Source organism: Nymphaea colorata, chromosome 3, assembly GCF_008831285.2.
Source record: "Nymphaea colorata isolate Beijing-Zhang1983 chromosome 3, ASM883128v2, whole genome shotgun sequence".
NCBI classification, from domain to species: Eukaryota; Viridiplantae; Streptophyta; class Magnoliopsida; order Nymphaeales; family Nymphaeaceae; genus Nymphaea; species Nymphaea colorata.
Genome location: NC_045140.1, coordinates 6,666,651 through 6,679,836, shown reverse-complemented (window position 1 = coordinate 6,679,836; position 13,186 = coordinate 6,666,651). Strand labels below are relative to the sequence as shown.

The following is a 13,186-nucleotide window of genomic DNA, read 5'->3' as shown; positions in this document are numbered from 1 at the left end:
ATATTTAGGCCGCAGTAAAATAATCGAGGGCACCATTATATAAACAAGTAAATGATTTAAAAGTGCTAGTATATAAATACACAAATTTGTTGGGTCAACCAATATGTAAGTAAATAGGTTATCAAATCTAAATCGGATTTATTACCTTCCTATTTATAATTAACATGGATATGATATTGATCTATGAAATATAATTTTCTGAAGTGCTTGCAATATTTGGCAAAATGATTGACATATCACTTCCATGTTTATCATATCCGTGTCTATTCCAACTTATATGCACCTCTAATTTTGTAAGTCATACGACATGAGACATGATTTTCCAAGTTTGCTTGTGCATATTAAAAAAATACATCGAAGGAAATAAAATTGCAACTACCAAATACCTCTAATAAATTGTTTGACAATAATAACAAATTGTTACTATCAAATGAAATTGCCTAGAAAATTTGAATAAATTCATCATACACATTGTTACTTTGTTTTATGAATTGTAACAATTTGTTATTATTACCAAACAACATGTAAAGATTTTATCTCTCTAGTCAAGGGCGCTTGAGTTTTTCTCTTAGTTTTATACTATTTGGGTTGACTCAATAAATATAAGAAGAGCTGACCATTTATCATTTGTTTCAAATCGATGGCTCCTGAAATTTCTGTCACATTCTTTCTTGTTCCAGGTTCTCAAACGCACCTTTGTGACCAGATTTCAGTTTTTCACACCAAGCCTGTCAATTATAATAAGAGAAAAAGTTTTGGACAGATTAACGGACAAAACACTTCGGATCCGGGGCATGAATCTCATATAAAGTCTCACGACCCGCCTTCTTTCTTCACGCATGAAATCGGCGAACGGCGACACCAGCGCGCCATTTTCGCATTCCTTCTCCTGGAAGACTACCCGCCGTCTCTCTTGCTTTCTCTCCCTCCCTTCTCTGTGACTCTGGTGGGGGAAGGTCGTAAATGATCGAATATGAGTACAGTGGACAAGATGCTGATAAAGGGCATACGCAGCTTCAGCCCGGAGAACAAGCACGTCATCACATTCTACAAGCCCCTCACCCTTATCGTCGGCCCCAATGGCGCCGGCAAGACGGTAATGGCCCGTCCACTCTCCTCTTTGCCATTTAATCCTCATGCGAAGAAGAAGGCGTTGATGACGATGACCAGAAGCAGAAGGAACCCTTACTCTACTGCTTTAGTAACTCCTCTTTTCCTGCACTTATTGGCTCTGTGTTATTATTTTCTTAGACTATAATCGAGTGCCTGAAGCATGCCTGCACGGGGGAATTGCCACCCAATGCACGGTCCGGTCATAGTTTTATTCATGACCCGAAGGTGAGGTTTCAAACGATGTACTATTTATTTGATGATCCGTGATTTTTTTTCTTGGGCTATTTTGAGGCTTGACTTGGTGGACGGAGGAAGATCGGCGGTGTTAACGCTTTTTATTTTTTATTTTTTCCTGGTATGTATGTGTGATTTTGCGGTGGCAGGTCGCCGGAGAGACGGAGACTAAGGGACAGATTAAGCTTCGGTTCAAGACGGCAGCCGGTAAGGACGTCGTGTGTATCCGGTCATTCCAGTTAACGCAGAAGGCATCCAAGATGGAGTATAAGGCCATAGAAAGCGTGTTGCAGACGGTTAACCCTCACACCGGGGAGGTATATCGTTCTACGTGGGCAATTGTTTAGTTTACTTTCAGTGGAAATGAAGGCCATGACTAAGTCATAACGAAGGAATGAAATTGCACAACAGGAACCACTGGCAGCTTGGTTTCTGCGTGCTTGGCAGACAGTTCTATTGTATACTTAAAAAATGAACGTTAGCTTTTAGGCACGACTTTTTGCAATATGGATCCTTGCTTCTGCAGGAGTATTTTCGTTGAATGGAGAGGTTTTACATACGTGTTGCTATGACATAGGCAAAATTATGAAGGATTGATGCATAGACAGCTCAATGAACGAATCGATAAATAACTTGTCATAGAAAGCGTCAGTTGGTTCTTAGCGTGATTGTTTAGCTAACGTGTTAATCTTTCTCCAGAAGCTAAATGTGTATTTTCTAGCTTTATAACATTGAATTGAACTGGTAACTCTTGCAAATGCAGAAAGTATGCTTGAGCTACCGATGCGCAGACATGGATAGGGAAATTTCTGCTTTAATGGGAGTCTCAAAAGCTATTTTGGAAAATGTTATATTTGCTCACCAAGATGAAGCAAATTGGCCGTTGCAGGACCCCTCAACATTGAAGAAAAAGTTTGACGATATTTTTTCTGCCACCAGGTATATGGTTAACTATTTGTTTTAAGATTTACATTTCCAAAGCTTGAAATATTTTCATTTGCTTTAATGAATGGACTTCATGCTTTTTTGGAAAAGGATGGGAAGAAGAACCTTCATCTAAAAAAATATTTGACCACATATTTTTACTACTTATTAAATGGAAAGGTTCCAGGTTATTTTGACAGCGCTTTTGCACAGCATATTCTGTCCCTCCTAGCTAATTAGCTTTTCGTGCTGTAAGGTATATTCAGGCATAGGACACAATGTGGACATATTTGCAATCAAGATGGTTTCCCAAGTTGAGAAATTTGTAAGTTTTACAACATTTTAGGATAAGGCAAACACATAAATCAATTTTCAATAGGAAACCCTAGCTGCCATATTCAAACGCTCTTTCTTAAGCCATGTTCCTACTTGAAAAGTTGCTTGATTTTGGTGTTCCCATGTTTTCCATCGTATTCTTGCAGATGAAATTATTTCCTTATTCGCTTTGAACCACATTCTAAGGTGTTGTTTTTCATAGTAATAATTATGTTTCTTATTGTTCTTTTGTATAGTATAGTTTGCTTTTATAGGTTCTCCAATCATGGTTTACTGAAATAGATTAGTTTTTTGGTAATTGTTTCATTGTCTCTTCCACTCAGATATACAAAGGCCCTAGAGGTAATAAAGAAGCTTCACAAGGATCAAGCACAGGAGATAAAGATGTATAGGCTTAAATTAGAGAATCTCCAAACTTTGAAAGATGCAGCATTGAAGGTGGTTTACATATTAACCATAAATTTATCTGCATTGAGACTATCCTTCTTCATTATCTCTTCCTCTGGAATTGCCAGTTGGAGTTTCTCCATTCATATTTGCCTGCTTAGTTGCTCTATTTTCCTACATGCTTGTATTGTGGTGAAATTAATGCAAGGTCCTTGTACACATTTGGCTTTGTATTTTAATGTCTTTTCGGGATATGCTTTAGATGTGAGTTTCCAACATAGAGCACCATTAAATGCAGAAGATGATGTACCGTGGAGAAGCTATTAGATTGCCAGTAGTTATATATTATTGGCAATGTGTCCACTGGAACTATTAGATTGTTGGAAGTTATTGGTACCTGTCTTTATATGTCCTTAGCAAAAGTTTCCTATGTCAATTTGAGTCATTTGACGCAAACCAGAAGCAGAAGAGATCCAGTTCTGATATTTGGTTCTTATTTATTGTTTTCTTGTAGTTGGATCTAGACCCATGGATCCACTTTTAGTCTAATTAAGGGTCTTACTTCTTAGGGCTCATTTTGTAATCAGTCATTAGTTTAATCAAAACCCTAATTGTTTGCATTTCCTTTCTCCTTTACCATTATATTCTGTTTTGTTTTGCTTTCCTTTCAATCTCTTCAATTCAGATTCGGCTTTGATTCAGGGATTAGATGGAGGACCTCTAATTTCTGCATCAGAATCACTATTATATCTTAATACTATTAGCCTGAATCAGAGACTTTAGGTAATTCTGATTGTCGTAGATCAGAGCTCTATTTGTTCAAAGAAAGGATGCAAATTACAATCTGGAAAACAGTTTTGCAAGTATGGATATTTCCTGTAAATGCAAATATTGGAAGTTCATACTTGTTTAAAATTTGTAGAAGTTGAAACAAGTGTCACAGATATCGTGATATTTTCAAAAATATTGTGATATTAATGCCAAAAATAAGAAAAAAAATGGGGAAAAATTGCAAATTTTTGAAAAACAGGGAAAAATTATTTATCGCGTTTTTTTTTTCGTGATTTTCTCGATTTTTTCATTTTTCTATTTTTTAGCATTGATATTATCATGGATTCAAAAATAAACTTAAACTAAATTATTTTCATCATTTTTATTGTCATTACAACATTCCTTTTATCATTGTTATACAGTTTTATTTGTGTTTTCACATTAGTTTCTCATTTATTTCATTTGTACCTATTTTTTTTAATTTTTCCAAGTTTTTCCCAAAATTTTCACGAAAAATACAAATTTGCCGTTAAAAACCGGAGAAAAATTTCATCCTTAAAACCCGAGAATGATATTTTGATAATGGTTGAAACACGTGGTGCAAGAATAATATATTGATGGCTTCTAAGGTAGCTGTGGCAAGAAACAAGTGCCAGCGTGGGGCCTTTGGGGATAGTGATAAACATGAGATTCTCTTGTCTTTATGTTTTCACTTTGCTAAGCATTCATTTCTTATAGTGCCATGCTAAAAAATATGTTCTCTTCTTTTTAGTTCAACATAGTTTTGTAGTATGTTGATAACACTAACAAAAATCAGACTCTCTTTCTAGAGTCTCAGTTACATGAAAGAAGAAGATTTTATATATCTTCCTGCATAAGCATAAACATACATATATTCATTTCCTGATATTTGCACACACATATATAAGTTGTTGCCTAATGTGGGTGGTCAAATAATGTGTATGAATGAACATATAAAGGTTTGCTTATGTGTAAATGTGTATGCTTTTCTTGAAGAATCTAAAGGTTGAAGCCTTCTGACATTTGACTAGTTTATTTTTACAGCTTCGTGAAAGCATCACCCAAGATCAAGAGAGAGCAGAATCTGTGAAAGCTCAAATTCTTCATTTCGAAAAGAAAATTCAAGATGTTGAAGTCAAGATACAACAGACAGAGGCAACTCTGAAGGATTTGAGAAAATTGCAGGATGAAATAAATACTAACACTACCAAAAGAAGTACTCTGTTTAAGCTTCAGCAGTCTCAACTCTCTGCATTAGCTGAGGAGAATGAAGGTAGGTCGAAAATTTTTCTGTATTTTAGAGTATGAAAAATATAACTTTCACAAAGGCTTTCTTCGTCTACTTATTTGTGCACTGTGACGAAACATTTTAATGCCAGACACTGATGAGGAGCTGATAGAATGGCAAACTAAGTTCCAAGAAAGAATTGCTTTGCTGCAGTCGAAAATAAGCAAGCTAGAAAGAGATGCACAGGATGCTACAACAATGAGTAGTTTCCATTCAAAGGACATTAATGATTATATTCGAGAGGCTGGAAAGCTTCAAGCTGAAGCTGAGGTGTGATCCTTTAAGTTATAGTATGCTTTATTTGGGTATACATCATTATTAAATGTAATATGAAACTTCTGATATTCTCCAGGCTTATTTATCCTTGAAGCATGATCGTGATGCTACAGTTCAGAGGATAGTTGTGCAGCATAATTTGGGATCTGCTGTTGTTATTCCACTTAGCGATGACATGGCACTTAACCTTACAAACCGAGCCAAAGCAAGGTTGAAGGATCTTCAAAAAGACTTAAGTGCTAAAAGGGTATGCTGGATACCCTCTGGAAACACTAGATTCCTTTATTACAAGATTCTTTTGTTGTTATGCTTTGCTTAGTGGAAGACAGGGACTGAATATTAGTTGATACTTGTTGGTACTGGTGACTCATAAGTCATAAGGGAAATTGGTAATTTTGTGCCATTTCACGCTGAAAATTTCTCTGCTATCAAGTCCATTTTACATTTTTTAAATTGGCTTTTGTGGTGAGATTGTAGGCCATGTTGGACAATGCAGTCTTTTGTTTCATTTTAAGTAAATGCTACATATTTTCCTTTCCTGCAATCTCAAGCATGTGATCCAATAATTTTATGGATGATGCATGATAGAACATGTATTTTTTGATAGAAAACAGTCTCTGATGCACAGGAATAGGCTGCAGTGTGCTCCTTGCACTTACGGTTTGCACCATTGTAGATTCCTAAATATCATGGTTGCATAGGTTTGCTGCCCCCTTCACGATCTTGAGGCGGTATCAGAGGGCTGCAGTTGACACCACAAATTCATTAAGAGGACAGATTATGTAAATGTTCTGGATTTTGATGTTAGTATTGTTTTCATTATCTCTGCTTCCATGCTAGCAATAGGATACTGGTCTTCTTTTTCCTGTATATTTTGATGCTACTATTTCTGATTATTTTCTTTGAGTTCTATTCTTCCCAACAATACTTTTACTACTAGTCTGATTGACAGAGTACAGTAATCTCAGGAAACTAATGATGTGGAACTCAAGGGATTATGGAAAAGCTTCGAGTCAGTTAGTTCTAGGTGCAGCGAAATTGAAGGACAGAAGATGGCTAAATTAGAGAAAAAGGTTTAAATGCACTGTGTATCTTTTTTGGGTGGATTCTTTTTGCTCTCAGAACTGATTTGCTTCATTTTGTTTGTAAACTTGTAGTCTGATCTCCTGAAACGCATGAAAGAGGTTGAAGAAGAATTAGGTGTTCTTCAACTCTCTGAAGTGGACCTATCTAGAATTGATGCAAAAGAGAAATTTCTGGTACTATTTTTTGCTAATTTCATGAAATTTCTTGTTGTCTTCTGACAGTGACTGTATGTGAACACTGTTTATCTTCTTGAAGGAATCCGAGGTTCAAAAACGGACACTTCAGGTTGCAGAGAGAGATTTTGAGTCAAACATACACCAGAAGAGAACTGAAATATTTAGCTTGGATCACAAAATAAAATCACTTTACAGAGAAAAGGATGTTATTGCCAGTGATTCTGAAGATAGGGTAAAATTGGGCCTGAAGAAAGAAGAATTAGAAGGCTGCAAGAGAAAGCGTGCAAAAATGTCGGGTGCTCTTTTTTGTATATGTGTAAAATTCAGATTTCAGAAGACTGGTTAAACAGCTGTCCTTTGTTTTTATCAGAATTAGGGGATGCAGATGCCCTTTCTAATTTCTATAACTGCAGAACTTAATGCCATTGATTCTTATAAAATTGTCATTGACTAAATTAACAGTCACCCAGGCCTAGCATGGTTGTTGTACTCTCTGATTGTCTGGCCAGTTGGCTTGAATGACGAACTGAACAACTCAGTTGCATGTCTCCATGTTTTATGCTTGTATTTTTAGGTTCATTTCTCCTTCTTTTGGCCTACTTTAATAGCTCTATTCTTTTCTTTGCATGTACAGCATGGATGAATACACAGATAAAATAAGGACTGTACTGAAAGGGAGGGTTCCTTCTGACAAAGATCTTAAAAAGGAGATCACATCTGCATTATGGTTGTTTTGACCATCTTTTCCTTTTCCAAATTTGATATAATCTGCTATTGCAATAGCTTGTTGATTTTGTTAAGTAAATAACATCTTTATTTTCCTCCAGCATTCTTAGAAAAGAGCACGATGACGTAAATGCAAAATCCACGGAAGCAGAGAAAGAGATGAAATTGGTGGAAATGAAAATAGAAGATGCTAAAGATAACTTGTTGAAATTGCAGAAAGAAATGGAAGGTAAGTCAGTTTTTAATGTTTCATTCCTCTGAAGGAGCCTTTCAGGATGCTCAACTGTTTCTTTCCACCAGCAATCAAGCATGACAACAATTTCACCTATGAAATTGTATTTGCTTATATGCTTCATGTAATCTGTCTTACAGCAAAAAGGAAGTATATTGGCACAAAAATTCAGTCGCTAGTTCAAGGACCAGTCGAGGTTGATGCTTTCCCCAAAGTTTTGCAAGAGGCTATGGAGAGAAGAGATGTACAGAAAAGGTTTTTAGTCTCTTTCTTTATGTTAATTATTTTGTTGAAGTGCACTCAGATTTTTTTACTTATCGAATATCGTTCCCGGCTTAAATTTCTGGCTTTGATGTTTTTCTAGTGAGTATTCAATGGCAAATGGCATGCGGCAAATGTTTGATCCTTTTGAAAGAGTTGCACGTGCTCATCATTACTGTCCATGCTGTGAGCGCCCATTCTCAGCAGAGGAGGAGGACCAGTTTGTTAGGAAGGTCATTTCACATACATTCTGGTGAATCAGTGGATGCATAGACAAATATAACATTGACATTTTGTTTTATGCTTTTCTTCAATCACATGTTTACTATGTGTTCCTTGCAGCAAAGGGTAAAAAATGCAAACTCCATGGAGGGTCTGAAGTTGTTGGCTATAAGTTCTTCAAATGCTGATGCACATTTCCAGCAATTGGACAAGCTCCGTACAGTTTATGAGGAATATGTCAAGCTTTCAAATGAAGCCATTCCTTCAACTGAGAGAAATTTGAAAGAGCTTGCTGAAGAACTGCAGAACAAGATTGTGGCATTTGAAGATGTAATGACTTTCCTTAGTGGAAATTAGATTTTTTTGGTTTATGCTTACATTGTTGTGTTTGTAAATTTACTTTATAGTGACTTTGTTCTTAAACTGATTTGGAATTGAATTGCTTTGATTGGTCTTGGAGGTCACATTCTGTTGTAATAATGTTTTCAAGAATCACTAACATGTCGATAAAAAATATATTTTTGTATATTTTGCTAGTTGCATGAAGTAATCTATGCTGTTCATTGTATTTCCCCATAAACTTTATTAATTTTTATGCTGCTGCCTTCTTGGCTTTGTTTTTTTTTTGTCCCTGAGTACTTTGAACCATTTTTATTTACATGCATTTTTTTTCACTCATTTCAGTGGAGTTCTTACCTTATCTAACAATCACTTGATTCTTGTATTTATGTCATAAAAAATTGGCTGATTGGGTCCTTTTGTGTTACTACTTAAAATCCAAACACGGTCTACTTATTCCCTAGACAAATCTGTAGTTAAGTAGCTTTTATTTCCTGCTGCTTTTCTTTGTTGTTGTTGTCTGTTGCAATATTTTCCTTCTTGTGGCTTGTTATAACTTATAAGATGTTGTATCAGCATCAATTTTCTGTACAAAATGGCAAATGCTCCTCCCCCATCTTCGCTGTTTTCTGAGGTATTGTGTTTCTCTTTTTAGTAATTCAAATAGCTGTAATTGGTCCTTAGTTCTGTTCTCCAATCTAGATTTTAAGTTCCTGTAATAGAGATTCATGGGACCATTTCTGCTAAATCATAAGAAATCCAAGTTTTATGTTACTAAATTCTAATTATGTATTACATTTTGCTTATTCCTGTTAGTCTGGATAGGTCCTCCTCTTTATCTTTTTTTTGTTATATTATTATTACATATATAATTTTTATTTTAAATATACTTTTTTTTAGGTAAAACTTACAAGTTACAACGAAACACATATTTTTAAATTGTTCTGAGACAATCGACTGGGTAATTGATTAGTGCACTTGTATTGGGGACTGGAACATAAGTTTTTATAACAGCTAATTGAATGAGATTTTGTGTCTAACTAATCCCAAAGATCCCACCACTTCAGTGAAGGTATCTTCATTACTGGTTCTAATAAGGATGGAGTATATGGCTTGGAGTTGCAAACCCCTTAATGTCAGATTTTTGATGTGGTTTATTTTTTTATGGTCTTGTGTTGTTTAGGCATGAATAATTTGCAGTAACTTTTTCAGTTTTGTTGTCTGTCAGCTTGTAGGTGTTGTAGCTCAGACTACGGCTGAAAAAGATTTGCTGGAAAGCTTGATTCAACCAGTTGAAAATGCAGACCGCTTATGGCAAGAAATGCAGAGTTTACAGCGGCAGGTTGCTGATTTGGAGTATAAGCTTGATGTCAGATCCCAAGGAGCCAAATCCTTGGAAGAGATCCAGACTGAACTGAATAATCTGCAAGAGACCAGGTACAAGAATTTCTCTGGTCACTGTGGGGCCTTTGATACACTATCCTTTTCTTCTATTCAAATTTCAGGATGTCAGGACCTTTCTTTTCTTGGTGGCTTCATCCTATGAGTTTCACTAGTTTAGTCAAATACCTCAGCTATTTGCTTTTGTCTTGTTGGAGGTCCACAGAGACAATTTGAGTCGGCAATTGGAGAATCTTCAAGAAGAGCAACGGCATATGAACAATGATTTGTCAAATCTACAGATGAGATGGCATGCTTCCAGAGAGGAAAAGTTGCAGGCATCTAATAAATTAATTAGAGTCGAGAACTTGGCAGATGAGCTAGGTCGACTCTCTGAACAGAAATCCCAATTGGATCTTGACGAGCAAGTAATGAGGCTCTATGTCTTCTTTGGTCCCATTCAAATTTGTTTCTTGGAGTCCATATTAGACCTTTAATTTGAATTTGATTATAAGCTTATTTCACCTGTCTCAATCCATAATTTATCGTGGCAAAAATGGCTTGTTTAGTCACACGTGCTATCTCAGATTCTTTGTCTGTTCATAATATAGTAGAAATACTGATTGGGAAATTTTGATTGTCAAGTGTTATTTACATGCTTGGTTTAAACTTCAAAGTAACTTTCTGCGCTTTTGCATGTTGACACTTAAGAGTCTTGGTAAAAGTGTTCTAGCTGTTGCTGGTTGACTACCAATATGTGGAGCTTACAAATTTACTTGCGATGCTGACATGAAATGCAAACTCCAATTACATAAACTAATGGCTGTTGATCATTGCTTTTTTCCAGCTTTAAGAACTGGTGGCTGTCACCACATAGTATATCTGATGATATTATTGTGTTTCTTCTCTACTCAGTTAGTACATGGGATTTTCTTCATGATGTTAGTGTCATTTATCATTCAGCTCATTGCTCAAGTTTCAGCTGGTCTATTTGCATAGATCCAAAGCTTAAGCAAGTGTGCCTGTAAATGCCTGCTATCTGCAATGTATAATGCCACCTGTTTCTTGAACAAAAGAGAGGCGTATGATAAAAAGCATTACTATACATGAAAGTCACCAGAAAGTGAAGTTACTTAACTGTTTTCCCAAAAAGCATTTTAACTGTCTAGGAAGTTGTGGCTGCTTCTTGATGTTTGTTTTTCAACAGCATCAGGTATAATAACAACCTTGGCAGGCCATAGTTGCTTCGTTTACCTATTAAATTGGCTGTATTTCGTTATCTCTGTTGCTAATTTCATCATTATTCTTGCTGAAATCATGCTACTGATATTGATAAAATATCCACATAAGATTGTTATTAGTGCCAGTATAGTTTTTTGGCACTGTATCAATATTGTAAAAAGCGTATCGTAAGCTGTATCAGTTTGGTCGATACATACGCTGTATCGTAATGTATCGTAATTTTTTAAAAATTCAAAAAATAGAAAAAATCAGATAAGTCATGAAAAATAAAATTATGTTTTTTTAATGAAAAAACATGTTATACATAATGGCAGGCTTATTATAGGTATGAAGTTACTTCACAAACATTAATAAGTGGTCATAATATCATATAGTAAGACAACATGAACTAAGACATCAAGAAACATAATTTATAAGATGATCTGCATAATAACTCATAAGTCATCAGATCCATAACACATCAAAAACCAAGTTTTACATACACTATACATCACATCACAAGACAAAATTGTTCAATGTTAATTGAAATAACAAATGAAAACAGCTTCATTCATAATCTTTATCATCTCATTCTCATTTTCAACCTTCTTAGAAGATATAAACCCTCTCTATCTAAACAATAATCAATCATCCATGCATAAATCTGCCCTCACATTGGCGATTTCATGGTGAAACTGATTATTCCTTTTGAAAATTTTCACAATTTCCCCCTCCTTCAACTATTAGATATGTTCAGAAATGAAGAGGGAGGCATGTTGTAGAAGTTAGTTTGAAAAGGGGTAGTTTTAAGTTTTTAACCCCATGTTTTTCAAAATAGACATGTATCGTGCGATACGGGGTGTATACCCCTGTATTGTATGATATAGGCTGTGTATCGCATGATACATGCGATACACTACCTGTTTGCAATACAGGTAGTGTATTGTATTCGTAAATTTAAAAAGCGACGGTACATATCATACGATACAGCCCCGTATTGTACGATACATACAACACAACGCTGTATTGTGCAGATTGCCCATGCAAAATATGCATGGAGTACTCCCAAAAATGTCAGATACATATTGATGGACTAGAGAAAAAAAATTAAAGCCTCAGACCTATTAGTGTTCATGTAAAATGAGCAATATTTATGACTCAATAAATGCATGCAACTAGTAGCAGTAAGCTATTAAGGAGATTAACTGTATTTGTTTGTGTCCATGGAACACAAATATAATGATTAAAAGGGATATAGCAGGAAACAGGAATGCATGCTTCTATTTTTATGTCGTGCACATATTTGCAGTGTAAATTATAACGTCGAACATGGAAATATTTTATTTTGTAGTTGTATCTGGTTTGTTCATCCTCCCATGCCTTGAATAACTATTGCTGGTAAACTCCACGACATTCATGAAATCTTGTCCTTGAGTTCACTTGTTTCTCAATGGTTGTGAATGCACCTAGACTTTTGGTGTTTATTCAGAATTTCATTAAGAATTAAGATGTATCATGTAGTGCAAAAATACTCATTTTACATTTGAAAATCTGCAGATATTGGCAGAAGCTTTTGTTCCATTATCCAAAGAGAAAGATAAACTGTTGAAGAATTACGAAGAGTTGAAGGTCAAATTTGAGCATGAATACAATGAACAGGCCGAAATATTAAGAAATTTCCAGCAGGAAGTGGAGACACTTGCAACGTTTGCTTCTAAGATTAAAGAGTAGTATTCTGACGCTGAATTGTATTTTCTATTTCGTACTTTTTCTAAACTGGTTCTCGGATTGGTGATTATTTTGGTTGGTGCTCCTTGCTAGATATGATGATGCAAGGAAAGATGAGAAGCTTAAGGAGCTTCAAGAAAAACAGTCATTGGCTGAATCTCAATTGCGACAATGTGAGAGCAGGAAGCAAGAAATTACAGCAGAACTGCAGAAGAGTAAAGAGTTGCTGCATAAGCAGGACCAACTGAAACGAAATATTGATGACAACTTGAATTATAGAAGAACAAAGGCTGAGGTTGTCGAGCTTACTCATGAGATAGAATCTCTTGAAGAGAAAGTCGTGAAAATTGGTGGGTTTCCAGCTTATGAAGCAGATCTCAAGAGACACATGCAAGAGAAAGAGCGACTTCTCTCAGAGGTAGCATATGGCTATTGCTGAACATATTAATATTGATTTTGCACATG

The 13,186-nt window shown here is 35.6% G+C and overlaps 1 protein-coding gene across 1 annotated transcript in view; it reads left to right on the top strand.

Annotated features, from left to right (window-relative positions):
* The first annotated feature begins 854 nt into the window (after positions 1–854).
* The window catches only part of LOC116251562 (DNA repair protein RAD50), a 33,755-nt gene continuing 21,423 nt past the window's right edge, over positions 855–13,186 (top strand). Inside the window, exons 1-20 of the mRNA XM_031625903.2 lie at positions 855–1,096; positions 1,252–1,338; positions 1,497–1,664; positions 2,111–2,286; positions 2,931–3,045; positions 4,831–5,059; positions 5,166–5,344; positions 5,427–5,597; positions 6,319–6,423; positions 6,508–6,609; positions 6,692–6,903; positions 7,247–7,339; positions 7,440–7,567; positions 7,711–7,825; positions 7,935–8,064; positions 8,174–8,383; positions 9,621–9,829; positions 9,999–10,200; positions 12,551–12,720; positions 12,815–13,139. Coding sequence (XP_031481763.1) covers positions 974–1,096; positions 1,252–1,338; positions 1,497–1,664; positions 2,111–2,286; positions 2,931–3,045; positions 4,831–5,059; positions 5,166–5,344; positions 5,427–5,597; positions 6,319–6,423; positions 6,508–6,609; positions 6,692–6,903; positions 7,247–7,339; positions 7,440–7,567; positions 7,711–7,825; positions 7,935–8,064; positions 8,174–8,383; positions 9,621–9,829; positions 9,999–10,200; positions 12,551–12,720; positions 12,815–13,139 — 3,249 coding nt within the window. The 5' untranslated portion in view covers positions 855–973. The remainder of the gene's footprint in view (positions 1,097–1,251; positions 1,339–1,496; positions 1,665–2,110; positions 2,287–2,930; positions 3,046–4,830; positions 5,060–5,165; positions 5,345–5,426; positions 5,598–6,318; positions 6,424–6,507; positions 6,610–6,691; positions 6,904–7,246; positions 7,340–7,439; positions 7,568–7,710; positions 7,826–7,934; positions 8,065–8,173; positions 8,384–9,620; positions 9,830–9,998; positions 10,201–12,550; positions 12,721–12,814; positions 13,140–13,186) is intronic.